The following is a 27,742-nucleotide window of genomic DNA, read 5'->3' as shown; positions in this document are numbered from 1 at the left end:
GCAAGCTGCTGTTTGTGCGGGAATATTAAAAATGAAAGTAAACAAGAATATTATTTTTGAACTTGAAGAAGTTGTAAAATGGGGCTTAAGAGGTGAGAACTTAACCAACGATTTTGTCTTTTCCAAAGACTGATCACTACCAGTGATTTTTAAAAATTCAATTGACATACGAATTGCTTCTAATTTAAATATTTTTATTGGAATCACTTCCCCATAGATATTTTTTCTGCATATGTATCTAGTTGTGAGATATTTTTACCTATCTACATATATACAAAATATACACATATTATATATTCGTATGTATTCAGTTACATTTTACAAAAATATTTTTTACCGTAAAAGATTCGAAATTAAAATACTATTCAAATAGAGAATAAAATTACGAAAGTTTACAATTATTACTGAAAATCAATGCTGTCACCCATTTTGAACATTTTAAAAGAACATAGTTTCTAATGTATTGAAATTTCATTTCTTATGGATAGTTTGAAACGTTGTAAATAGTTGTAAAGAGCCTGGAGAAAATTCCATTAAAATCCTAGTACAATAGTGAAGCCGTGTTAGACATGGAGTTAGGGAATGGAGATGGTGGCGTTGGAAAAGTCCGGGTCTCCTGAGCACAGTGGTGATATCAGAAATCGGGCCCAGCCATGAGGCTCTAGAAAAATGGGGTCCCGAAGTTTTGGGCACGGGTTCTTTTTATACGCCTATTAAACATGGGATTGTATGTGGATGGTGAAGTTGAAGTCCGGGTCGTCTGAGTACAGTGGTAATGTCAGAAATTGGGCCCTTGTCTCAAAGGACCAGAAATGGTATCCCGAAATTTTGAGCTCGGCTTCATTCTATTTTTCTTTTAAGCATGGAGTTATTGGATACAGATTGCGGTGTTGGAAAGCTCAGGGACCTGAGGCCCCAGAAATGAGGTCCCAAAAGTTTGGGTTCGGGTCTCTCTTATTTGTCTATTTAACATGGTGTTCTACTAGGGTGTTGGCGTTTGAAAGGTCGGGGTCGATTAACGAAAGCGATAATGTCAGAAACAGGGCCCTGGCCTCGAAGCCCCAAAAATGAGGTTCCGAAATATTAGGATCGAGTCCACTCTATTTTTCGTTTAAGCATGGAGTTGTTGCATACAGATGGTGACGTTGGAAAGATCCGATTCCCCTCAGCACAGTGGTGGTTAGGAACCGGGCCCCACCATGAGGTCCCAGAAATGGGGTCCCGATGTTTTGGGCATGAGCCCTTTCTATACACCTATTAAACATGAATTGTTGTACAAGAGTGATGGCGTTGGAAAGGTTCGGATCGTCTGTCAGAGGTAATGTCAGAAATCGGGACCTGGATTCAAGGTCCCGGAAATGAGGTCCCGAAATATTGCTTTCGGGTCTCTTACATTCGGCTATTAAACAATGTGTTTTTGGACGCAGGTGGTGGCATTGGAAAGGTCTTGGTTCCTTGAGCAGTGCGGTGATGTCAGAAATCAGGTCCGGGTCCCGAAGTTTGGGTTGTGTTGTAAATCTTTGCAGTGGCTCAATCTCAATACTTGATTGCGAGAGATAAAACCTTCAATTCAGCTATTAATATGGTTTTATCTTGCACAATCATGTATTGAGATCAAATTAGACAAAAGGTTTACGCCACATTAAAAAAAAAAATGAGGGCTCGGAACCAATGATGCGCACGAGGCAAGATTTGTGGCTGTCTCATCTCGAAAATGTGCTGCAAAAATGATGTCCCGACTCGAAATATATATATATAAAAGAGAACGCACAAATCCTTTGTTACCTCATCACGCTAATATGGCTGAACCAATTTCTTTTATTTTTGGGGGGTTATTAGGATTTGGACCCTAGATGGTTTTTATCATATCACTTTAATTTTTAATTACCAGTGTCTTGAGATAATTGACCATTCAAGTGTCCATAACGTACAAATCCTTTGTTAGTTCATCATAGGTAAAAATAAACGTATTTATATGCAACCCGCATGACCGTGTCACTCGGCGGGTTAACATAAATGACAGGCGATATAATGTTAACATTTACTGCAATCTACTATGGTTTTTATCATATCACTTGAAAGCGAAAACTTCCGGGGTGACCGCAGCGAAGCGGGGCGGGTTAACATAAATGACAGGCGATATAATGTTAACATTTACTGCAATCTTCTATGGTTTTTATCATATCACTTGAAAGCGAAAAAGTAAAAATTATCTAAGTAACAAAGTTTATTGCGTTCCGGGGTGACCGCAGCGAAGCGGGGTGAACGCTGCTAGTATATATATATATATATATATATATATATATATATATATATATATATATATATATATATATATAATATTTTATTGGAAGAGCCGTATCTCGACTCGAATTTTGTCAGGAAAATCCTGTCTCGACTAGTCTCATTCACATCCCAACTTGGAACCAATTTCTCATTAACGTTGTGTTCAAGAGACAAAGACTTCCAACGCCACCACTTTCATCCTACAACGCCATGTGCACAGTGTCGTCTTGTCTAACTGATAAACTATAGCCCCCATGGGGAATTGCCGCCGATGTCCGCCTCTGCAGCGAAAGGGTCACCCGCGACTGTCCGACTCGCGGAAAATATGCTACGAAAGTAGCCGTGCCGGGCACCGGCAAAAGGGAGACGACATTGACTAAAAGAAAAGAAAGGGAAGTTGAATCTTGATTGTTGCTTTAAAATATAAATTGTAGCCTGTCCAATGACCACGTAGATTTTCTGAAGTAGAGGCGAAAAAGGCGCAACGCATGACCAAATGCCGCTGCCTGCGGTAAAACGTTGGGAGTTGGAAGCGGGCCGTCTCCTACGATAAAAATAAAAATTACTGTATAAATTCTGAAAACGATGTGAAATTTGAAACTATAAGAAAAAATCACCTGCTGTACTGAGGCAATTTTATTAATAGCATATGTGAATTTACAGTCGGACAAAGGCGTTGTCGGAAGTGGGCCGTTGGCGCAAAGAAAGGAGTGGACTCAGAGGTTGTCTGACAGTGTACTGCTAGGAATCAGTATAGAAAGTAATTTACATCTTCCCCAACAAACGGATTCCATTGAAACAAATGTATTGAAATGTAGACAGTATGCTTGCATATATCTTACCTTGTTTTCACATCTGCAATAATAACCGAGTTGGCCTGTGGGCTCCGACTTTTGACTCTCACTGTGCTGGGAACAAATAAAGAGCGGAAAACAGCCGGCCAGGCTGCGGCGTAGCAGTTGGAAAGACGGCGAAATGTCGACCGACCGCAGGTAGATTTCGGGTCGGAAAGACTACATTCCAACGGTTGATTTATGGTTATTAAAGCGGCGACGTAGCAGTAGACAGTATGGAGTTTCGAAGGGTGGTTTAGGGTAGAGAACCCCATGTGCAAAGTGCCACCAACTACCATCGGTCCACTGTCGCCTTTTGGCGGATAGTCGTCGAAGTCAAGGAAAATTGGCGGTTCGAAGCGGAAATATACCGAAGCCGAAGTGAAGCGGCTGCCGTCGTCGTAAAGTTAGATGGTAGTTGTCGTTTTCCCGCCTGGTGGTGTTATAGATACTTTTCCACGAATGACCGCTGAATGATTGTGACAACTCGGTAACGTTCACTGAGCTAGGATATGACCAACAGGTGGCAGCACTGTACTCATGTAACTATTGTCAGACATTTCGTACGCTTGCAAAACTATTTTCGTGACTGATTACAGCAGAACATGTTGCGTTATTTGCTACTTAAAAAATGTTAAATATACTGCCTAAAGCTTTGCTTATTGCAGACAATAAACTCCAAAAGTAGAATTCTCACTGACAATTAGGAGTTACTTATATGATGGGTAGGCGGGGGGAAGGCAATGTCTTTAGAGGCCAAGAGAAGGCATAACCTTCTACGGCCCGCCCATCTCTAGATGGGAATGAAAGACTGTGAAAAAAAAATGTCTTTAGTGTTGTGTTAACATAGAAGTACCACGCTAAAGTGGTAGTTATTTTGTGCTTCAACCATGTACTGGTAGAGAGGTTTCAGCGGTGAAGTACCAATACGTTATAGCTAACATTTAGAGTAGAGGATTAAGAGTTGCAGTGAAGGGCGGTACTGGCGATTACGGAGCGGCCATGTTTGAGAGTTAATGGCGGCACTAGCGGTTCAGAGGAGAAACGGCGGAGACCGCCATGGCGGTTGAATTGTGGCATTCGTGTAATTTCGTGACGGTACCGCTGCGTCGGCCCACAGACAAACGATATATCGTTTGTCTGTGCGTCGGCCCACCAAATTTTTGGCGGCAAACCGCCGCGGTTAGCGGTCGATCCGACTAGTTCCTGCACATGGGGAAGTAGCTGGCCTAGCGGCTAAGTCGTCGCGAAAACGACCGCGGCACAAAGACACTCATTTTCTTCGGCAGCGAGTCGGAACAGGGGCGGGCAAGCGTTGTAGTCGCGGCTACCTGCGGCCTCTGATCCGAGCCAGCAAAAAGATGTATTTTTTTTTGTACCTAGTCGTGTATGATCCGCCGCGTGCGGGTGCCGACTCCCTACCGACGTCCCGCCACCGTCGACGTTGGCCCTCCCGCTTTTTGATCGCGATTTCCCCATGGGGCACCCATTTTGCCGACAATTTTTTTCGGACCAAGTTCTTCATGCACGATGTAAGGCAGACGCTCCATACTAATCTCTCTGTAATAAGGGACAGATCAGTTCGCCTGTCTGCAAGGATCATGTCGTTACCACTGTTTGAGTCTTCCACAACTCTCCTCATTTTTGGTGCTGCTTCTACCCTTCCTGAATTCAGTCACCCACGATTTCAATGTGCTATATGAAGCACAGTCATTGGCCATTGTCTGTGTCAATTCATCAAAACTTTCCTTAGCTTTCATATTCTTTCAGAAGAGGTATTTGATGAACTACCCACTGCTCACATTTGTTAAAAGTCAAGATGTGCTGCGACATGATAACTTCAATACTGCAACAAATGAGAAATATTTGAAATACATTTATGATTTTTCACAAAACATCCTCTAAAATATAGTTACATAACATACTGTAACTGTTTTGAAATATGAGTTCATTTCCTGTGTTAGGTCGGAAACTTATCTAACCCCCCTCGTATGAATGTAAGGTGAATTCAAGTGAGCTCTCTTGTCTTAGTATTCTGCCTACGGGTATGTTATAATAGCTGGTGCTTATTCCTAAATATAATGAGTGAAATTTTGAACTATTGAGCGTTAGACTGACTTTAAAATATATATTAATATAATTTAGTTGTTACATTTTCGTTTTTATAGTTTTATTTTGTATTATTGTGAATACCTTTTGACCAGTATCTGAGAACTTTTTGTTTTTAAAAACAATTGTAAAAGGTTTCTGCATAGTAGTTTACCAATGTAAAAAATGCAGTTTATAAAATAACGCAATCTTCCAGTTCAAATATGTAAAAAGAAAAAATACAGAATGAATTAAAATTATTTTCGTAAAAACACATTTCACTTCATTAATTGGAATACACGCTTATATTGGTGGGTTCCTCTTTACATTCTCCTGCTTGCACTGCATCCATCTTCTCAATTTGCTCTGGATATCTTACTTCATGGTAAAGCTGCTATAGTTTCCGAAACCTTGAACTTACTACCTGTCTTAATTAATTTTTCTATAGAATGTTTCTTCGCAACAAAACAAGATTTTTAATTCTCTCAACCATAACACACTGCGGGTTCTTCTGAATTGATGCTATCTTCGAATCACGTGATAATGTGCCCACACATGATTCCCTCACTAAAAGTGTTGACAGAATATTATTATTTTAAAGATTTCTCTGAAATATACCTCTTACTTTGAAAGTTCCAGATTTTTAGGTACCTCAAGAATTTTAGTAAATATTAGTTTTCAGTACTTGCTTTAGCTCCTCACTACATTGAACCGATCAGGGGCTTCAGATACTTACAGTATTGCGTTGCATCCCATCATATTGTATTGTATTTATAGTTTATGTACTTGCTATTATTTAAAGTATTTTCGTTACCATTTACTATATAACTCTGTTTTTATTCCAGTTAGAAAACAATGAAAAGGATTACGAAGTTTGTAAGCAAACCAGGGATATGATGTCGGTTTTACTGGTGAATGCAGCTCAGTCTATTTCGTCATTTACTGAACAGTTAAGGTAAGTTTAGCTTTGTTCTTGTTCTCACCGTATAGAAAACTTTGATTTGCATTACATTCTATCGTAGCTTGTTACGTAAATTAGATTGAAAATAAAAGCTGTTTAAAACTGTTTCTTCAACCATGTAGTGTGAAAACAATATATATCTCCGAGTGTTAGGGTAGACAATCACCAATCTACAATCTCAACTTAATAATCATGATAAACAATCTAGGTTTCTTTTTTCCTCTTTTAAGGCATGTGCATGAAATCTAGCTATTTCCGCCCTCAACACGGCCTAATTCTTTTTGTTTTCAGTTTGACTTTAGGCAACCAGTAAATACATACATGTATAACTTTTAGGCACTTGATGAGGTTGTTAAGCAACCAAATTGGCAGTAGTGATGTGTTGGGTTACATACCTTATACTTGCTGGCAATCAAGAAATTCCCGGTTTGAAAACCGATCAAGATAACTAGCCTTGAATTGAAATAAGGACTTTTGATGTAGTAAATGTTGCAAGGACACATTTTTAGTTCTAGAATCTATTACAGGAAAGCAAAGACGGTACTTGAATAAGTCACAGAAAGCAAAATAAATAAATAAATAAATAAAACGAAAGCTAAAATTTCCGTTTATTTCTTTTCAAGATAGCCAGCAGATATAATATAGACACCATCCCGAATCGGCTTTTTAAAACTCTTTATATACAACGTATAATACAAAGTAGAGGGTGCACGTAGTCTCGGTGCTAGAGCTCACATCTCTGGAGCGAGAGGTCGGTACTCCCCGATTTCATCCCAGTTATAAGAGTTTGAGGATAATATCTGTCCGTGGGTTCTCCTGTTTTCTCGCACATTCTTATTCCGTAAATTGATTCATTCATTTTAATTAACCAGTCTTCTTTTGACTTGATATGACCGAAACCTCGACCCTTTGTTTAATTTAATTTAGAAAAAGTAAAGGGATTCACAGATTCTTAACTTGATTCCAATTCCAATATTGCACGAAATTTAACTCGGCGATTCCATATCTTTTCTTGTGCATGGAAGACATCTAATGGTCGTTTTAAGCTCTATTCTGTTTCCTAAAGTAGTTGCCTTACGACGCGTTTGTAGTAACGAATTGATTTTTCATTTAAAATAAGAGATTGAGTTCTTCTCTAAATATGTAAGTTCATTTAATGATAATAAAACACACAAGATGGTAATAATTTCCGCATGATGGTCTGTGTAATTGTTTGTGTTAATAATGTTCTTTTCGTATAGAGAGAGTAGGAAGGAGGTTATATGTTAAAAAGTGTTATTGTTTCTGTCGCATAAAAGACTTTGAAATGGAATCTATGATGTTTTTATCCTCAACGGTAAAGCAAGCATCACGCTTGATACAGACTCGTTATTTTACGCAAGATTGTTTCCATAGCAACTCGTACGATATTTTGGTTTTTGTGACGTCAGAGATCTGGATTTAGCATGAGAAGAGACTTGATAGTCGAACGTTAAGATCTGAATAAAATGGTAGAATTCATCACTTTGATAGTAATCGAGAAATTTACACTTAATACATAGGGTACATCATCTTTCTTATTATGTGCAGTAGCAGCTATTTTCTGAATTTTCAACTTTGCAGCCATTCTTAAGAATTTCCTTGTAACACATACCTAGTTCGTAATTAGTCGAGATGCAGAAAAAAAAAGCTGCTTGTCATTACAATGGTAGTTCCTATAGTACACACACACGCTCTTAATATACGGTACACGTCTGTTTTCTTCACAATTAAAAAGAGCGTAGTGAGCAGACATAGATGAATGGTTAATGTTTGTGCTTCTTATTTGACAAGTGTTGAGTTTGAAACCCATTGTTGGCTATTCTGACCAAGCTCTACACTGAATCTCAGTAAGGTTGTAATTAGTCGAGATAGAGCCAGAGACAGTATTTAAAGATAACACTATATCTCCCCGAAATTCCTTCCATTCTCAAATTGTTAATAAATGTATTTCTAATGTAAAGTAGTATTATGTCTGTATCTGCAACTTTATCGATATTAATGAACAAAATTAATTTTATTTTCCTTATCACGTATATTAATTGCATTTGTCTATTGGATATGTTACACCCAATGCGCGCTCGACAGCAGCTTCTGTGAGCAGCTTGTTCGAAGATTAGAGCTATTGTCGGGAAGGTGATTCTACGAGAAACGTCACTTTTTGGACTCGGTTGTCTCGGCATTGGGTACAAAATCTCGCGGCCAGAACCTCGCGGCGACAACCTCGCGGACCAAAACCTCGCCTAGCCAAAACCTCGCATCCCAAAACCCCGCGGCCCAAAATCTCGCCAGGCCGAAACCTCGCCTGGCCAAAACCTCGCCGCCCAAAACCTCGCGGGACAAAATCTCGCAGGGCCAAAACCCCGAATGGCCAAAACCTCGCCGCCCAAAACGTCGCGGGCCAAAATCTCGCGGGGCCAAAACCTCGCCTGGCCAAAATCTCGCCGGGCCAAAACCCCGCGCCCCAAAATATCGCCATACCCAAAATCTCGCCTGACCAAAATGTAAATGTTCCAACAGATGATAAGACGGTATAAAAGACGCTGTTTCAGAAGAAGTATCACGGGTATTTGACCAAGTTCCGCGATACCATATGAAAATTCTATTTCTGTATTAGAGGATTTCAATGTGAAGGTAGGGCGACAGGATGTTTTTAAACTGGTTATAGGGAAAGAAAGTCTGCATAAGGAAAGTAATGACAACTAACGAGGTTAGTTTCGTGAACTTTGGAACATCCAAAAACTTAAAATTTTAACAAAAATTTAATTATATTTTTGAAAGTTTGAAATAATATATAAGTTTTTACGACGTCCCTTGATTATGTCCTATAGGTTAAAGGAGACGTAGATGACCATGATGAAGGAAATGATCGAATAAAGAAAGTGGGAGGAAATGGGAATAACCCGAGAAAGCCCACGCACACGATGTTTTGTATCTTCTTCTTCTTCTTCTTCTTATTATTATTATTATTATTTGTAATGTCTAATTGCATATTAAGAAACACATTGGGTAAATTTTAAAGAAAAGTTTCATTCGCGGCGAGGTTTTGGCCTGGCGAGATTTTGGGTGGCGAGGTTTTGGCACGGCTAGATTTTGTCCCGCGAGGTTTTGGGCGGCGAGGTTTTGGCCACGCGAGGTTTTGGCACGGCAAGATTTTGTCCCGCGAGGTTTTGGGCGGCGAGGTTTTGGCCACGCGAGGTTTTGACCCGGCGAGATTTTGTCCCGCGAGGTTTTGGGCGGCGAGGTTTAGGCCACGCGAGGTTTTGGCCCGGCGAGATTTTGTCCCGCTGGTTTTGGCCGGCGAGATTTTGGGCGGCGATGTTTCGGCCGCGAGATTTTGTCCGTATCCCCTCGGCATGATACGGGCGAAGAGCTTCCTGCTACAGGGAGAAAGCCATTGCACTCACACTTTCTCTCTCCACGGAATTTGAACTAAGTACGTACTGTAATTTCACATTGCTATTACGGAAATTGGTAAAAATAAATAAATAAATAAATCATTTAAAGTTAGGGGTCGCGGTGTCTCACTAGTAGAGCGTTCACCTCTGGTGCGTGGGGTCCCTGGTTCGACCCCAGCTCGCGCCAAGTGGACTTTGTGGTGGACGAACACCGTGTGCGTGTTTCCTCGGGGTTCTCCCGTTTCCTCCCACTTTCTTCATTCCACCATTTCAAATTTCTCATCATCATCATAATCTCGTTTAGCCTAGCCAGCATAACTGTGGGCCATAAAATTTAGATTTCATTTAAAGTTAGTGATATAAAATAGAAATCTTGAAATTATGTACAATTTGTTAAAAAAAATGAACATCGAACTCTCCTTAAAGCTCTGTATATATTATACCGTAAATGGAATCAAACATAAGTATGTAAATCTTTGGACAATCGAGAGTTTTCTTCAAGCCAACGTTTCTTACAAAGCTACGGTTGGAAGAATATGTTCTTCAAAAGGGAGAAAGTTGGTAGTTTTCTTTTTCTTTTTTTCTTTTCTTTAAATACAAAATTGTATTTTCTGAAAATACTTTGTTCACAAATTAGATGTAGTCACATGATTAATTTGACCAATTATATGTTACATATTTCAGATGAACGCAAAGGTGTTCACAAGCGTATTGCTGAATTTGCGCCCATGAGATATTTTTTGGGGGGATACAGAATTTTTCATTGAAGATGACACAGTCAAACTAATTACACCTCAGTGAGGATTTAAAGAATGTTAACTGTGATGGAGAACTTAGCGTGAATAACTATTTAAAGTAATTAATTGTCGTAGGAAAGAATGTATTCTCTTTTGATTGAAAGTACAATATTGTAGGAGGATGCGTAAGCGGATACATGCTGATTCTGTTTAAAAAAGAGACACAAGCTATTAAGCGAAGTATTCTTTTATATATTTGACATGCCAATTGTATAGAAATTAATTTTTTCGGGGAAAGGGTTACAATCTGCACAAGCAATTTCGTACAGTTTTGGGGTGCAGTGATAAAATTGGGGAGATAACGTCGAATCACTATGGAGGTTATAGACATTGCTGAATCAACGTGTCACTCATTCTGCAGCCAAGACAAATCACGCTGTTCTGTAAGATTCTGCATTTTCATGTTGCGGTTATCTATGATTAATATAGAACTGGATGTACACTCATGTCCAAAATTATTGTCGCATTTCTATAACTGTCTTCATACAAGAATATAAATTGATAATGATTTTGCAGGATACTTTTAATACTGATACTATGTATATAATTGGGAAATGTATATTTGTGGTAAATTTCATAGGAAAAGCATTATAAATACGAAAATTAGAATGAGTAGATAAAACAAAATGTTACTAAATGGACAAGAAAAAAATATTTTCGTTTTATTCTTATTTACTGCTCTTTTGACATGAAATTTAACACATACATATCTTTGCCGATTATACACATACTAATATTGTAAGAAATACCGGGCGAATTCTTTATTGAATTATATTTCTACAACAACATATTTATATATATGCGACAATAATTTTGGACATGAGTGTACGTGAGAGGTAAAGGGATGTCACACACTACGTTAACTCATTTATTAAATTTTTGTCCGTGATTCTACATTTAGTTCATTACTCTTCAATATGACTTGCAACAAACAATGAAAGGAATCTTTGGATATTTCAAAATTCATATTATAATTAACTTTAAAATTCTTTACCTAAAAAAGAATGTATTGTAATTCAGTCTTTGAATTTGTTTCTACATACCGAAGTCAAGTACCAGGTTATCATAAAATAAGTATCGCTGTTCAGCGAACAATGGAAACGCAACCACTTGACAGAATGCAACCAATTCTGATAGGAGTACGGTACATCTGAGAACATGCAGAAGCGATTGATGTAGAAAATAAAATCAGTTCCAATTCCCGCCACCAGAGGTAATTGTGGGGCTGTACAACAGCAAGTAAGTACAGTGTGGAAGCAAAACGACACTAGTGATGCTAAATGATAAGAAAGTCTGTGATTACCTTTTCTGTGGGTCTCATGACATCGATTAACAATGTTATTAATACCCCGTGGTAAGTGGCGGATTTACGGGGCTGAAGCATCCTTTTGCGCTGAAGCATCCCTTTAAAATTCTTGGATATCTTACAAAAATGAAGTTAAATGTTAGTCTTTCCTGTGCTCATAAAATGCAGGCTCCCTCCAAAATTCCAGGAAAAGATTAGTGTCAAATCTCGCCTCCAGAGGCTATTGTGTTCCTGTTCAGTTTTAAGCACGGTGAGTGTGGTATGGAAGACAAATGATATTATTGATATTCAATGAAAGAAAGGCCATAATTAAGCCCCCTTGCGACGCATGGCGTTTATTTGTACTCCTATTAATAACCCCGTGGTGTAGTGATGTGTTATTGGCGATGATGATGCTGTGAGGTTCTGTCCAAAGGCAGGTCTTTGACGTGAAGTTCTCTGAACAAGAAAAATGCATAGTGACTAGCACCGTATATCATGATGATGATGTTCTAAGGACGGGACCTACAGGTTAACATGGGATCCGATTCACTTGTGTCTTCACCGGAAATCGAACCCGGGACCCCTTGAAGACAAGGCAAAGAGTGTGCGAAGAAAAAATAAGCCAACATCGGATCACCATCAATTCACTTCTGGGACATAGTGGCGCTCAAACCCGTATCACTGAAACACATGCAGACGTGAGTAAGCACGTGGAGAGGTAATTACAGCCTTTCTTATTATTTAGCATCACTAGTGTTGTTTTTCTTCTACGCTGCATTGACATGGCGTTGTACAGCACCACAGTTACCTCTGGTGGCGGAAATCGGAACTAATTTTGTTTTGGACAGATATGGAAACAGAAAAACATATCTTTCATCATTTCAAAAGTGTAATGTATCAAAGTAAAATAAATTGTCCCAGGGTCGCCCGCAGGGTCCCAGATGGGGTCGGGTCCAACTCAAAATTTTTAAATGGAAAGGGGGTTAACTTGCATATCGTATGAAAGTTGGTGTTAAATAAAAGAAGATAAATCAAGTCGCGACTGTCTACGATAAGCCTGTGCAAAATAGCGCTGTTAAGAATATTTCAGTGAGTTCCTGTATCAATTTCATCTAAATTAAAAATACTTTTTACTGAACATTTTATAGGTTAAGAAATATTTACTGACTCAATCACTAATGTTGACTACGTAGGACTTGCAGAAATAGCCTTCAAACGAACATTTAGAGCTCCCTCGTGGCTAAGCGGTTAGCGTACGCGCCTTTGGCGTGGGAGACCCGGGTTCGATTCCCGGCGGGAGCTCATGTGGTTCGGATTCCACGTTAATCAGTAGGTCCACGTCTCATATCGCCTCGCTGCTGAAATGGACGCTAAACTAAAATCAACTCAACTCAAACGAACATTTAATCGTAATGTGAAATATCCTAATATGAAAGGTGCTCAAGCTCAATACATATCCTTATATATTAATGTCTATACTTTATCAAATGTGAATTGAAATAAACTGTCCTATTTTTCGACGCACTATCCTGCTCCTACGTTTTTTTTTCCACCTGGCTATGAGCCTCTTCATTCAGTCATTGTAGATTTTTTCCCTGTTTCTCCATTAATAGAAAATTGTCTGAACTATTTCTTGGCCATAATATGACTAATAATGCTAAAAGACTCACAAATCGAATTTATTTGGTACCTTTAGCATTTCTTACAATCAACCAAAATTATAGTTCTCAGCCTTTCGAAAATTCTGAGCCTCATAAATTCCTTCTTCTTTACAAATAATAGCAACAATAATACAACGTATTAAAAGCTAACTTAACGGTGACTCATCGACAAACTGTAAGCAACCTCTGAAAGATGAAATAAAATATTTCTGTTTAACGATCCAAGATTATGCTCTTTAGGCTAAAAGAGATAATGAGTAAGGCAAGGGAATGATGATGGAAGATATGGTGGAATAAGAATGTGGAAGAAAAGTGGAGTATCCCGAGAAAACCCACAGACACGATATGATAATGTCCACAATAAAGTAACTTGGCTACAGATCGAACCAGGGACCCCACGTACCAGAGGCAAGCTGTTTACCACTGAGTAGCCGTGCTCCCAAAATCTCTGAGACACACGGGCAACCAGTTAAGAATAACTGATTTAGAAAAGTGCACTTATTTTTTCCGAACGAAGGAAAGTCTACGGATTCCAAATTTTGACCTTTTGTACTTCTTGTGTATTGGTTTATCACACAATATTTACTAGACCGTTACATCTGTTAGAATCATAGTGCTTCCTCCAAAGTAGGGGCACGGTGCCCTAGTGATAGAGCGCTCACTTCGGTATGGGATAGACCTCGTTCGATCCCAGACTATAAAAGTTCGTGTTATATACCATCGTACCCGTGAGCTTTCTCGGGATTATCCTGTTTTCTCCTATATTCTCATTTAACGAATTATTTCCCAAAAATTAGCTTCCATCTATTATCTGTCTCTATTATTGGATCGAATTTGAGTTTAGCATCCCTTTGGTAGCAAAATTATATGAGACATGGAGCTACGGATTAACGTGAGATCTAACCGCTTGCGCTCTCGCCGAGAATCCGAGGCGGGTCTCCTATGCCTAAGTAGTGTACGCTATCCACATAGCCATCTTTCTGTCTTCATTAGCCAAAAAGGCATAACATTTTACGTTATGGACTTTCAGTTCCTCTTCGATAGCCAATTCTGTACTGAGACAAAGTAGATCAATCAAATGTTTGTACTTTTCCTGTTTCGAATTTTAACCTTGTTCTTGTAACTTGGACCACATTCTAAGACTTTTGTTAGTTGAAATATCGTATTTAATTGTGGTTAATTTATCTCAGTCAACGTTTGATAAAATATCCCAGAAATCTTTCAATTTCTTTGCGCCGTCCCTGTACCATATCGAGTTGAGCATTATTGGAAGCTACGGCTAAAAATAATAAATATTCCTTTTACCCAGACTTCGATCCGATATTTTGTACTCGAGGTATGGCTTTTTTCATTTTTCAGACAAATTTTCGGCTGGCCATAGCGCCGTAATGAAGCATTTGTACACCCAGGTTGGTCTACACATTTTGTCTTATGTTGGTGTTAGCAATCAGCTTCCAAACGTTGTCGATGTTGTTTTGAAACACTTTATATATCCCTATCCTGTTTCTGATTAGTTCCTGCCTGCCAATCACTTTACAGTATTCCCAAAACAAAACAAAAGTGGACTAAATTCACTAAATAGCCTTCTCCCTATGCTTTCTTGTTGTATAGTACTTATTATATATTTATATTATAGTTGACAGTTTGCCAATATTGATTGAAATATCTGGTTAAAATGCTACTATAGAAACTCCCTCTTTAGTGCAGAAATTCCCTCCTTGCATCTTTCCGCCATTTTAGGCTAAATGGGATCAGGCAAGATGTGAATTCCCATCTCGCCTAAAATGGCACACATTCTTATCTTGGAGACATCAGTGGCTGATAAATCGTTAGATGAGGTGGGATGGAATCGCCCCCAGATTCCCGGGTCTGCTCGGCCTACGGCTTCGCATTTTTTATCTATCGGCCTTTTCATCAACAGTGAATTTCGTGAACTTGCTCTTCATATTTCCTGAATCTGCCCATCCAGGGGCTTTGCCCCCACACACTGTCTTTGCTCGGCCAACGGCCTTGCACCTCTTGAACCCGCAATTCTATTGTTTCTTTTCCTATTTCAACTATCTAAAAGATAGGATCTTGTATCCCAAGAAAACGCCCATTTAAATAGCATAGGAATTGCTTCATCCCCCTTTAGACCCCTAAAAAATATTCACTTTTGGCCATTTTTCTGTCGATTAGTCCTGGAAGGTTACAATCATGCCAAATTTCATCATTCTAATCCTGCCGAAAGTTCCTAAACATTTTTGGGTTTTGAAGACGTCCCATAAACCCACTGTACGGTTGGAAATTTTTATTTCTAATGATTCTAGATAACGCTAACGAAAACGTACAAGCATACCGAATTTCAAGTTTTTATTCCAATTCTAAGTACCTAAAACATGAGGTCCAAAAGAGGCCCATTTAAATAACATGGGGAAATTCTTCATCCCCTATTTAGACCCCCCAAAATTAAAAAAAAAATACTTTCGGCAATTTTGCTTTTTGGGTTTGTCCCAAAAAGCTACAATCATGCCAAACTTAATCGTTGTAGCCCTACAGGAAGTGATCAATAATTTGTCAGCTCATGTAATTTTATATATAGTTAGGACATATATATATATAATATACTTTCCAGTTATATGCTTTCCGAGACAGTTTTCACGATGAGATGGGACAGTCTCAATCCTTGTCTTGCCGATTCTAAAATACAGAAATAAGGTAATATAATTCTTTAACTAATATTTATGAATAGAGACCGGATGTTTAGGCACTAAAAACCTGGAAAATAGGCAGGCAAATAGGCACTAAAAATTTAAAAAATAGGCAGTAAAATAGGCACTAAAATGTAACTCGAAATAATGAAGATAAATACTCAATATAATTAAAAACTAGATTCAAGTCATAGATAATGTTCAAAGAAAATAGAAACATACTTTTTGTTAATATCTTCTTTTATTGTATAGGCCCTATATAAAAACAAAGCTTGTTATGCATTCCATATATCTGGGAGAACCGGAAAGATGTGCACATACGTCAAGAGGTGATTCATAACATCAAAAGAAGACAAAAAGTCCTCTTGCATGTTGTCGAATTCCACGTCGTGTCGGAGTGACAAGGGGGCGAACTTGGAATCCAAAATCAAATCCTGACAATCGGAACGAGACATAAAGGTGTGCACATACTTCGGGAGGTGATTCGTGACATTCAAGAGGACTTTTTGTCTTCTTTTCATGTCACGAATCACCTCTCGAAGTATGCGCACATCTTTCGGTTTCGTTCCAATTGTCAGGATTCGATTTTCGATTCCAAGTTGGCACTCTGTCACTTGTACATGACACGAAATATGAAAAAAATACACGAGGACTGTTTGTCTTCTTTTGATATCACTAATCACTTCCCGAAGTATGTGCACATCTTTGAAGTTCACTCTGTATATATATATTGCAACGTACTACGTGCTTGTGTTTACAAACACCTAATACACATATATGTGTGTATTATTTATGTTATATAAATTACATTTTTCCCAATGAAGGCTTAATTTGAAGAAAATGCATAGAATAGGCAACATTAGGCACTAAAGCAATTATTTAGGCAGTAAAGGTCGAAATAGGCAAAATAGGCAAAATAAAATTGGCTTAAATTGAAACTATAACCCCCCATATAAACTTTAAAACGTTATTTTTGATCATATCTTTAATATTAAAGAATAGGCATTTTGCCTAACATCCGGTCTCTATTTATGAAATTTTCTCTCAACAGGTGACCTACCGTCTGTTTAGTGACGTACCGCCCATTAACCATAATCAAAACCAAACTGATTCTCAAGTAAGATGAAAAACATTACATAAACATATTTTAAGAGTTTATACATAAATATTTCAAGAGTTTTTACGAATTTTTTATATATATCCATCACATTGGAAAGTAGACCAACTGATGACTTATGGTATATGTCGAAATCAAAGACTAAATATTCAATAGGAATGTTGATGAAATTATTGTGCAACATAAGTGATTTGTCTGACAGTGATTGACATATTTGGCTTACTTTTGCATTTCTGTTCTATATGAACTGCTATGTAGACTAAAGGAGATCGTGATGAGAAGGATAAAGTGGTGGAATGACGAAGGTGAAAGAAACGAGAGAACCCCAGACAACGTACATACACGGTGTTCGCACAAAGGCCACATGCACAAAGCCGACCTAGGGAAAGGTGGGATCGAACCAGGGTTCTTCATGCTACTCCATTTGCTTTTACACTCTTTCGAATAAGAAGTTCCATCATTTCATCACCACATTTACTGATAGAATAGTTGCACCGATGTTAAACCTTGATCACGACGATACTGTAATGCAGATTACACAGTTCCAATTGTACTGTACAATTCAGCGTTTATTATTTTTATTGCATTACTCTAGTTACCAAATAATACATTTCACTTTCACAGACACATCTCACTTGCCCCTATTGCTGAGCAAGAGGGCAGGGACAATGTTGTCAGTCACCCTAATAAACAATGCCAAAACAGGGGAAGTTACACCAATAATACGCAAATCAAAATGATCCATATTCATAACAACAGGGTAGATCACCTGCTGCGATAGACATTTTCAGTGAGTCACATGCTGCGAGAATATAAAATTGTTAGTGTGATGGAGTTAACAGGAAGTGTTACGCACCGAAACCAGAAATTTCTTCTTGGTTATCAATTCTTCGAAAGCCCTATGATGATTTTGTTTCATAGTAGTTGGTAATTAAAGATTGATATGTTTTCCGAAATTTCTTCTTTAGAATTTGCTTATATTTTAACGTTATAGAAGCAAGCACAACACACCGAATATTCGTACAATATGAGACCAGTTACGTAACCTATAGAACTTTTTGGTTTGTATGTGACGCTTCCCCTTTGTAAACTCTTCAATTTCTATGCTTTCCTAGTTTGTCAAGTGTCATACGTGCTTTCGGTAGATTCGATCCCAAGTTGTAGTTCAGATGGAGATACATTGAATATTTATATCCTTTAGACTATATGACACAACATTTCAACATCTTTGCTCGCGTTTTCGTTTTCTTGCTGAACTTTCCCCTTCCCTCTTGTTGAAACTACTGCTATAGATCATCTTAAAGAATTACCGCTCATGCCAATGGTAAAATACCTACGATTTAATACATTCCTAATTGCTCGTTTTATACTAATTTGACAAAGCAGAATCTAATGGAACTATTGTTTAACATATCCATCAATGAGGTCACGAGAAAAATACCCTAAGATTTGGGATAAATCTTTGCTTATATCTTGAATACTACTGATCATAAAGAAGAAATTCCTCGAGTACATCATACTACAAACATTACTCAAGTCATAAATATTTTTTTCTTGATAAAGTCCCGTGTTCCGCACTAGAATAATTTATTCAATAATATATGCATATGAACACGTGTTTATATAATTGTGCTGTCACAATTTTTTCAAGTTTTTTTTTTTTGTATTTATTTTTGCTAATTACTTCTTATTTATCATGTATGTCTCATTTAAGAGAAACTAATCTATGCAGGAACTGTGTTTATCTGTCCAACACTAGGTATTTTGAGGAAGAAATTAACCTGTTTTCAATATTATCTGAGATGCTTTATAAGCAAAGAGTCTTTCCTAGTAAGATAGTGAAATTGGCCCTTGATCCAAATTGGGTCGCTATTGATCCAAAAGGTTATCCTTGACCTACAACTACCTCAAAAAAAATTTTTGACCCCTTTCCCCCTCCCCTTACCGAATGATCGTATCATACATGCTCAAAATTGATTTTTTTTTTTTAAATTTTTGGTAGGTGTGGTCGATTTTTTTGAAAGTTTCACAGATTGTGAATACTATCTAGATGTAAATGTGCATTTTTTCTCAAAACCATCGATGGTATTTTCTTTATTTTATTGAGTGTTGAAAATTTCAAAAAATTGTAGAATAAAATTTTGGGGGAAACACGTCACTGATTTTTTTTTTTTTTTTTTTGGTTAAAAAATTTGTTATACCCTTAGGTACAACATATATTTTTTTCGGGGCCTGAAAGTGATGGCAACATTGTCAAAAAGAAAGAAAACTGAAAACAAACGTGTTTTTCGCACAGTTTTCCCACCATTTTAGGGCCCTTAAGATGAGGGACCCTTCAAGCAATCTTTTGCCAAAGTTCACAATTTTCATTTCTCTTGCGTCCCTTCCGCTTCTGTCGTTCTTCGACTGCTTCGATTGTGTCCATTTCGGAATAGAAACACCAAATATATCTCCGTAACAGTGCTTCCACTTCAACCGACTCTTGAACAACGAAGTTACACAGCTCGCGGTAGAGAGCGCTACCGATAGAGAGCGCCACTGTGTGTGTGTGTGGCCAGTGAAGCAAGCACTGATAGATACGAGCCGACGTGAGGTGTGTGTAACTTCGTTGTGCAAGAGTCGGTTGCAGTGAAAGTCCTGTTACGGAGATATATTTGGTGTTTTTATTCCGAAACTGACACAATCGAAGCAGCCGAAGAACGACAGAATCGGAAGGGACGCAAGAGAAAGGAAAATTGTGAACTCTGGCAAAGGATTGTTTGAAGGGGCCCTCAGTGAGAAAACTGTGCGAAAAACACGTTTGTTTTCAGTTTTCTTTCTTTTTGACAATGTTGCCATCACTTTCAGGCCCCGAAAAAATATATGTTGCACCTAAGGATATAACAAATTTTTTAACCAAAAAATCAGCGACATGTCCCCCCCTCAAAAAAGTTTTCCTACAATTTTTTGAAATTTTTGACACGCAAAATAATAAATAAAATACGCATGGATGGTTTTGAAAAAAAATTGCACATTTACATCTAGATAGTATCTACAACTGTGAAACTTTCAAAATTTTTCGCACCCCCACCAAAATTAAAAAAGTATTAAGTTTTGAGCATGTGTGATACGATAATTCGGTAAGGAAAGGGGGTCTTTTTTTTCTTGAGGTAGTTCTAGGTCAAGGGTAACCTTTTGGATCAATAGCGACCCAATTTGGATTAAGGGCTGATTTCAGTATCTTACTAGGAAAGACCCTTTATTTACAATCTTTGGTGTCATTTATTGCATAAACCTATGAATAGATGGGTTTAACAACAGTTCCATTAGATTCCTCTTCCTCAAAGTACAGATATATACCTGGCCAATCCAGCGAGTCAAATATCATTGGATTGAAATGGAATATAATAAAATCTTTCAGTTTAACGTCCAACGTTATGCCTTTCTTAGGCTAAGGGAGACGGATGATGAAGAGAAGTAAATGATGGAATGAAAGTGTGGGGGTACCCCGAGAAAACCTACGGACACGATGTTGTCCACCACTTACACGGAGATCAAACTAGTGACCCTATGCACCAGAGGTAAGCCCTCGACCATTGAGCCACCTTGCCTTCCAGCGTTGAGTCAAGAAACTAAGTTTTCTATTCAAAAGTTAACAAATACTGTAATTCTATTGACAGCTTCACCAATCAAATTCGTGTATTCGGTTTTGTGAGAGAAATGGTATGATACAACAAATATTGTGGTATTGTAATCCTCTCAGCTAAGAATCAATTTGTCATATACTAGTCATATGTGAGTAATTTTCTCACTCAATAGTCTGGCTAGCTTTTAGCCACGATATAAAATAATAATCCTAAATTTGATTCAAACTTATAAGATGATTTACAATATGGTCGCTATTGTTGCTACTCGTATTTTTTTTTAAATTAGAAAGAAACCGATCGCGATTGTCTCGATTTTTCACATAAAAAATTGCTATTGTCACTGGGCACAATTATCATGTATATTCGCAGAACTTTATCCTCACAACTTGGTCGTCCAGTCCGTTGATTTGGTAACCTTACATTGAGTTTCCTCTTGACATTCTGGTGCCAATATGGAGGTGCGTTCTTCTGGAAAATTTCCCATGTTCTCTTCTAGCTGCAGAAGAAGCCATGTCTGCAACATGTGGAGGTAGGGAAGTTAGTTGACGGTGTCCTCATCTAAAAGCTTAGTTTTATTAAGTCAGTTGTATTTAGTGATGAGGTTAACTTGTGACTTTCGGGAAAAATATACAAATAAAATGTGAGAATCTGGGCTTAGGAAAATCCCCATAGTTATGAAGAATATATCCGTGATTCATCCAATCATTTTGGACGTGACTGTACAACGTGCTTGTACAGTCACTTGAAAAAAGAAAAGGTATATCCGTATCTCTTTCCAGAAGGTTTTGCATCGCAACGCAGAATTGAAGCCTTATCTTTACAATAGGTTTATGTGCCCTCAACAATGTCAATCGGTATAGATGAAATTCCATTTATTTTTATTTATTTTTTTTTTTTCGCAGAACCTTCTACACTGTTGTTTGCTTCAAGTTCAATTTTTTGCTTGCACGAACCGTTGATTCCTGTGGGCTTCCGGCGAAAGTCGCACGCACATGATCAACTGTTCCTGGCTGGCCTGTTGATTTCGTCTTGCAGATACACTCACTTTCTTTAAATGGCACAAGTATGTACACTCATGTCCAAAATGATTGTCGCATATCTATAACTGTCTTCTTTTAAGAATGTAATTTGATATTAATGGTGCAGGATACTTTTAATACTGATACTGTGTGTATAATCGGGAAATGTATATTTTTGGTAAATTTCATAGGAAAATAATTAGAAACATGAAAATTAGAATGAGTAAAACAAAATGTTGCAAAATGGACAATAAAATTTTATTTTCGTTTTATTGTTCTTATTTTCTGCTCTTTTGACATGAAATTTGGCACATACATATCTTTGCCTATTGTACACATACTAACATTATAAGAAATCCCGGACGAATTCGTTATCAAATTATATTCCTACATCATCATATTTATAGACATGCGACAATAATTTTGGACATGAGTGTACACTTCCAAATTGAATGCCCACTTGGTAGATCTAATCCGAAATTCGCTCTGAACTTCGTTGAACACTTACTGCAGACTGTTTTACATGAAACTCGAGAATACAAAATGTTCCCCTGTCTTCGTGTCCTTCTATCATGATTTAGTGTTGTCCTAGCGTCGGAATGAGTAACTGAACATCAGCTTTATCAGCTACTAAAACTTCTGGAGTTTACTTTCATTTAACATAAATTGCATGTTATTAACGTGAGTTATTTGAAGATAATTTACAATATCCATATATAATATTTTAAAAAAAGCTTTTTTCAATATCCGTTAAACCACCAGTTCAGATCTACGTGAGATGATGGAAGTGGATAAACTAAATACAGTATATTCATTGGAGAGGAGATCGCACATCTCCCATGCCACAAAGCAGACTGTGTCGTTTAATGACTGTGAAGTAGCGAACGTGAAAATATCGAGTGCAATCGAAATACCCGCCAAGTATGAACTGCATGATGTAATTCGATTTCTCTAGCCAGCTGCTGACTTCCCTGAAATTCAGAGATCTGTCAATTCAGATATTGACTACAATCGAAGTGACCGCCAAGTGTGAACTGTATTATATAATTCGATTTTCCAGGCAGCTGTTAAATTTCCTGAAATTCCAAGATCAGACAGTTCAGAAACCATGTTCTACCAGTTTCATGAACCACATGATTCCACCACTCATCAAATAGTCTTCCGTCTCAAATTTCCAACTTCGGCTACTCTCCTCTTAATGACGGTAAGTCTTTACTCAAACTCTCTGCAGCACTGATGCATATAGCAGTAACTTATAAAGTTTCCGTCGTATTCCTTAATCATTCGACAATGAACTTTGCGCCTGTATTATAGTAAATTGTATTGCGTCACGAAGTTCACAATAAGAGACGCTTCGATGGCACTAGATGTTTCCACGCTCACTGCCCCGTAGTCATTGAATATGAGAGTCTGTCTTTTGGTATGAGGGATGCGCAACCTCCAATAGATAGATTTAGTTTATCCGCGTTTCACAATCTCACGGGGTTATCCTTTGATGGCTTAACGGAGGTTAGAAAAATGCTCCCCTGTATATATATGGTGTGATATGAAGAAACGGGACCAAGACTAAAAGTATTGGGCACGAGGAGCAAGCCATTTTCCTAATAGTAAGAACTTCAGGTGTCAACCTTAAGAAGAGCGTCCACTGCTTTATCTTAGCCTCATTTCTTCATTCTACCCCATCAAAAGAAATTTCCTCCTTTGTAGATTTTATAAAACCATCGTTTTTAAGTTTTTCTACTGTTGTTTGTTTTCTTATTGGATAAGAGCACGACTTTTTAAAGCAGGTGGATAACAAGAATTTTTGAACAAAACTGTATATCCTAAACAGAATTTTCATCAAACGAATACAGGAAAGTCGTTAATAAGTAATTCCATTCCTTTATCTCAGCACAATGAGAAAGACTTTACAGTAGTTAGAAACTACAAGTCTCATATAATCTTAATTTCTACTGTATAAGATGTTTGAAAATCTTATATTAATTAACTTGTTTGTTTGATTAATTAAGTTATAAACTTAACCATCCCCTGAGTGTGCGCAAATGGGCACCAGATGTAGACAGTTCGTATGTTCATTTAGCTCCGCATGCACGCTATAAAGTGATTCACTGGGAGAGATAAAGCGTAAGTTGGAATTACTATATTTACTGTATTTTATCTCTCTTATGCTCATAGTTTATTTTCAGACTAGTAATTAGTTGTTGCTATCTGCGTTAGGTAAAAATTAGTGTGTTGTCAAGGAAGTGTTGACTAATGGAAGTGAGAAGTTGCCCAATAAATTTGTATATACTTTTATTTATTTTAAAGGTGCTTCATTTTAAACTATTAGGCCCATTTCTACTACTTACAATAGTTGTTACCAAGGCCATATTTTAGATGTATATGGAGGGGGGATGTATTAGGGATCAGATCTCCTTAAAGAGTTCTCAGGTTTACGTCGTCTACTTTCTATATTAAGGTTTGCTTTTATTATTCTTTCTTTTTTAAAAGGTGAGTCTCCCATCTAATTTATTTCCCTGATGTTGCTTTGGTAAAAGGTTTTTTGTTTGCTTTACGATGTTATATTCTAGTATCCGCACAACAATAGTATGGTAGAATTTCAGTAATAGAGCGTTCATGTTACGGATTTCCTTAGATACACCTTATCCACGGATTTTTTCCGGGTATAATAATAACTAGCAGAAATGTCCTTTCTTTGCAGGGGAAGAATAATACATATGTGAAATATTTGAAAGAGATGTATATGTCAATATTATCCATACACGTATACATAGGATACTTATTAACGCAAATTCGATTTCACTGGTGTTACACAAACTACTGAATCATAACTTTTCTGCACATAAAGGCCGAATGAAATCGTTTCGTTCCACCAGAAACTGTATATTCATTCAAAATTTTAAGCAAAATCTTAAGTACATACTCATCCTTTTGAATTCATTTTTTTTTTTTTTTTTTTTTTGGATGCACCTTTAATAAGCTCTGTTAAAGTTGAACCTATGTTAAATCACTTTCATGCACTCGAAATCTGAAAATACTACGTTTTGTGGAAATCGTTAGTTAAAATTCTTAGGCCCCGAAAATGAATTTTTCAAAACACCCCTACATGCCATCCCAGTTTCGAAACAACTAAATTGCCTGTTTGGATGAGATACTCATATTACATCAATAAAATACATGTATGCAAGTTTTGTAGTTGTGTGCCCACCCAGCGTTTCAAAAGAAATGTACAATAATAATGGAAAACATTTTAATCCTCCATCTTAGGCTTATGTTCTGAAATTCCAAAATGCGGACTCGCATATTACTATCCTCCGTACGTAACTGATATGCTGACCTGAAAGCATATTATCACAACAGTGACAAATGTAATCGTGGTCTGTCCAGAGTTAACCATTTAAATGTGACGGTATGTTCATAAAATACTAGCATAACATTAACCAGGTCAGTCGGAAACTTTTACTCTTAAAATGCGGACATCTCCTCATAAATGCCGACGTTTGGAAATCCTACCCGTACGCATATTTTGGAGTGGATTTTATTTTTAGGAACTCCATCTTACCTATTATCTAGGGTAATGATAACCAATTTATAACACACTGCGAACCAGAACAAAATAAGAACTAAACTTGGGACCAATTTCATTCCCCTCCTCCGTGAGGCAACAGTTCGCTGAATGTGCGTCAGTCATGCATTTTCTGAATCTTGTTCTATTTGGTGTATCCTGGTTCTTGTTTCATGGGCGTAGGTCAATTAGGACCTGAGGTACAAGCATTTGAAAGTGACTACATGAAATTTGCATTTTTCCCAAAGTCGGCTCGTACCATCGGTTTTACCTTCCAGAATGAGTATGGTGATCGAAAGACGAAACAAAATATTTTCACAGTTAAAAGCTATGTTTCGATTCAGGTATATTATGATGGCTAGCTACACTCTTTTTGTTATGCATAGAGTTAAAAGGGGAGGGGGCAAATTATACATTTTTCAAGTATCTTCGAAGACTGTCATTTGACCATCACTGGTCGAGGTATAAGTACCAAAATTTTAATTTCCTATTCCGAACGATTTGAAATGAATTAAGTTGATTTTGAGTTTAACGTCCTGTCAGTAGTGAGGCTATATGAGACGGGACCTACTGAGTAACGTGGAATCCGAACACGAGCTCCCGCTGGGAATAGAACCCTGGTATCCCAGTAAAACAAATTTAGTTTTTATGCCCATTTCTTCCCCGTTAGATATTGTACTTTGCAAAACCCCTTCTTGTCCACAACCTAAGGTTCATGGTAACATTTATACAAATTTCGAGTTTTACCCAAAAGTTTCAAAACGTCCGTAATGGTAAAAAAATATTCTAACGTCCATTGTCTACCATAGGTTGCTTTGCTCTAACACATGCAAACAATTAATCAAATATTCAGGGTTCCCACTCGTCCTAGAAATCCTGGAAAACCTGGAAATGTCCTTGAATTGATTTTGTCCTGGAAACATCCTGGAATGTCCTTGAAACTGCATTTCTGTCCTTGAAATTGATAAGATTTTTCATAATTATAACGAAGATTTTAATTAATTGCTATTTTTGTTTGCTATTCCTGGGTTTGTGTTAAATAATAATTTGTCATGATCCTGGATGTGTGGGTAGTTCGTGGGCTTTTTTTCTCTCAAAGGGTGGTAGGCTGGGAGAAGGTATCTCTTTTTCTTTCATCCACTAGTCTGTCAACCCATTTTTCACTAGCACTATCCTCCAGAAACTGTGCTTTGTACACTCCGCATAAAAAAAATTGCGACAGCTAACGCCGTGCAGTTAGGCCACCCAATATACACCTTCTTATCCCATAATCGTCTCAGGCAAAGACACCTCTCTCTCTCTCCTTCTTTGTTCTCTCTCATACTAAAACTAGCTAACAACATGAGCACAATTCTTATTTCAAAATACACATGTATTAGTTTCGATAAAATGAAATAACAAAACCGAAGCGAAACAAGATACATAAGTTGATGTAGGGAGAAAACGAAACACAAACAATGAAAAATTGAAACCAATAGTGTCAATTACACAGAGATTCAGAAATGAGGCAGACAGAGAGAGAGAGAGAGAGAGAGAGAAGAGGAGAGAAGAAGAAAACAAAAAGGGAGAACAAATAAAAATGTGGAATTTAAACGTAGTAAGAAAAAAACCTAACTTTATAAAGTTCCGTTTCCAGAAATCCAACACTAATATAGAAATAACGTTTGTTTTTACATACTTTTTAAGAACTATTCGAATATATAGAGGATGCTTTAAACATTCATTAAGTCACTTTCATAAAGGATAGCATACTCTGTTTCCAGTAGAATTTTAGATCTCCGAGACAAATCTAGGATAATGTCAAAAGTTTAACACACACGCTTTGCTTCCGCGTGGTTCAATTGAAAATTCGATAGTGTTCATTGGACGTACTGATCCAAAATACAGCCTAATAACCCAGTAGGTAGCGTTGATCATATCCTCCATTTCAGACTACTAATGCAAACTGAACAAAACAAACAAAAAAAATAAAGTAAAGAAAAGAAAGAAAGAAAGAATATTGAATGAGTGCTATTTTACTGTTAAATTTCTATCAGAAATACCCTATATTAAAAGTCCGAACTGTATAGTAATGAAAAGTTACGTATGTTTGAAAGGAAAATTTTATGTTCCTTACAGATGTAGAATGTTTCAAATTTCAACGTGAATAACACACATTCAATTATAGGATGGGAACAAATTTTCTGTCGAATTAGCATAAATAAAATTTGGTTTCAAATAACCAAAGAGATTACAATTTTCTAGTCTTTTCCGAAGATTTATCTGTTCTAATCATCCAGCATCGATTTCCTCTCTTGCGGATGTAACGTAATTTGCACAGATAGAATGAACACGCTAGAGCTCAAACGGATAATCGTGTCGGTCAGATGATGTTGGTTAGGTTATAGACCACCAC

General features: G+C 37.4%; 1 protein-coding gene across 10 annotated transcripts in view; it reads left to right on the top strand.

Moving 5' to 3' along the window:
- The window catches only part of LOC145681100 (uncharacterized), a 1,004,875-nt gene that overhangs the window by 322,790 nt on the left and 654,343 nt on the right, over positions 1 to 27,742 (top strand). For all 10 annotated transcript variants that reach the window (XM_081752504.1, XM_081752499.1, XM_081752503.1 and 7 more), the window contains one exon: positions 6,053 to 6,162. In XM_081752504.1, the coding sequence (XP_081608630.1) occupies positions 6,053 to 6,162 (110 nt within the window). The remainder of the gene's footprint in view (positions 1 to 6,052; positions 6,163 to 27,742) is intronic.

Source organism: Thermobia domestica, chromosome 3 (assembly GCF_964235325.1).
Source record: "Thermobia domestica chromosome 3, izTheDome1.hap1.1, whole genome shotgun sequence".
NCBI classification, from domain to species: Eukaryota; Metazoa; Arthropoda; class Insecta; order Zygentoma; family Lepismatidae; genus Thermobia; species Thermobia domestica.
Note: the sequence above shows the minus strand (reverse complement) of the source record. Positions and strands in the feature narration are given on the sequence as shown.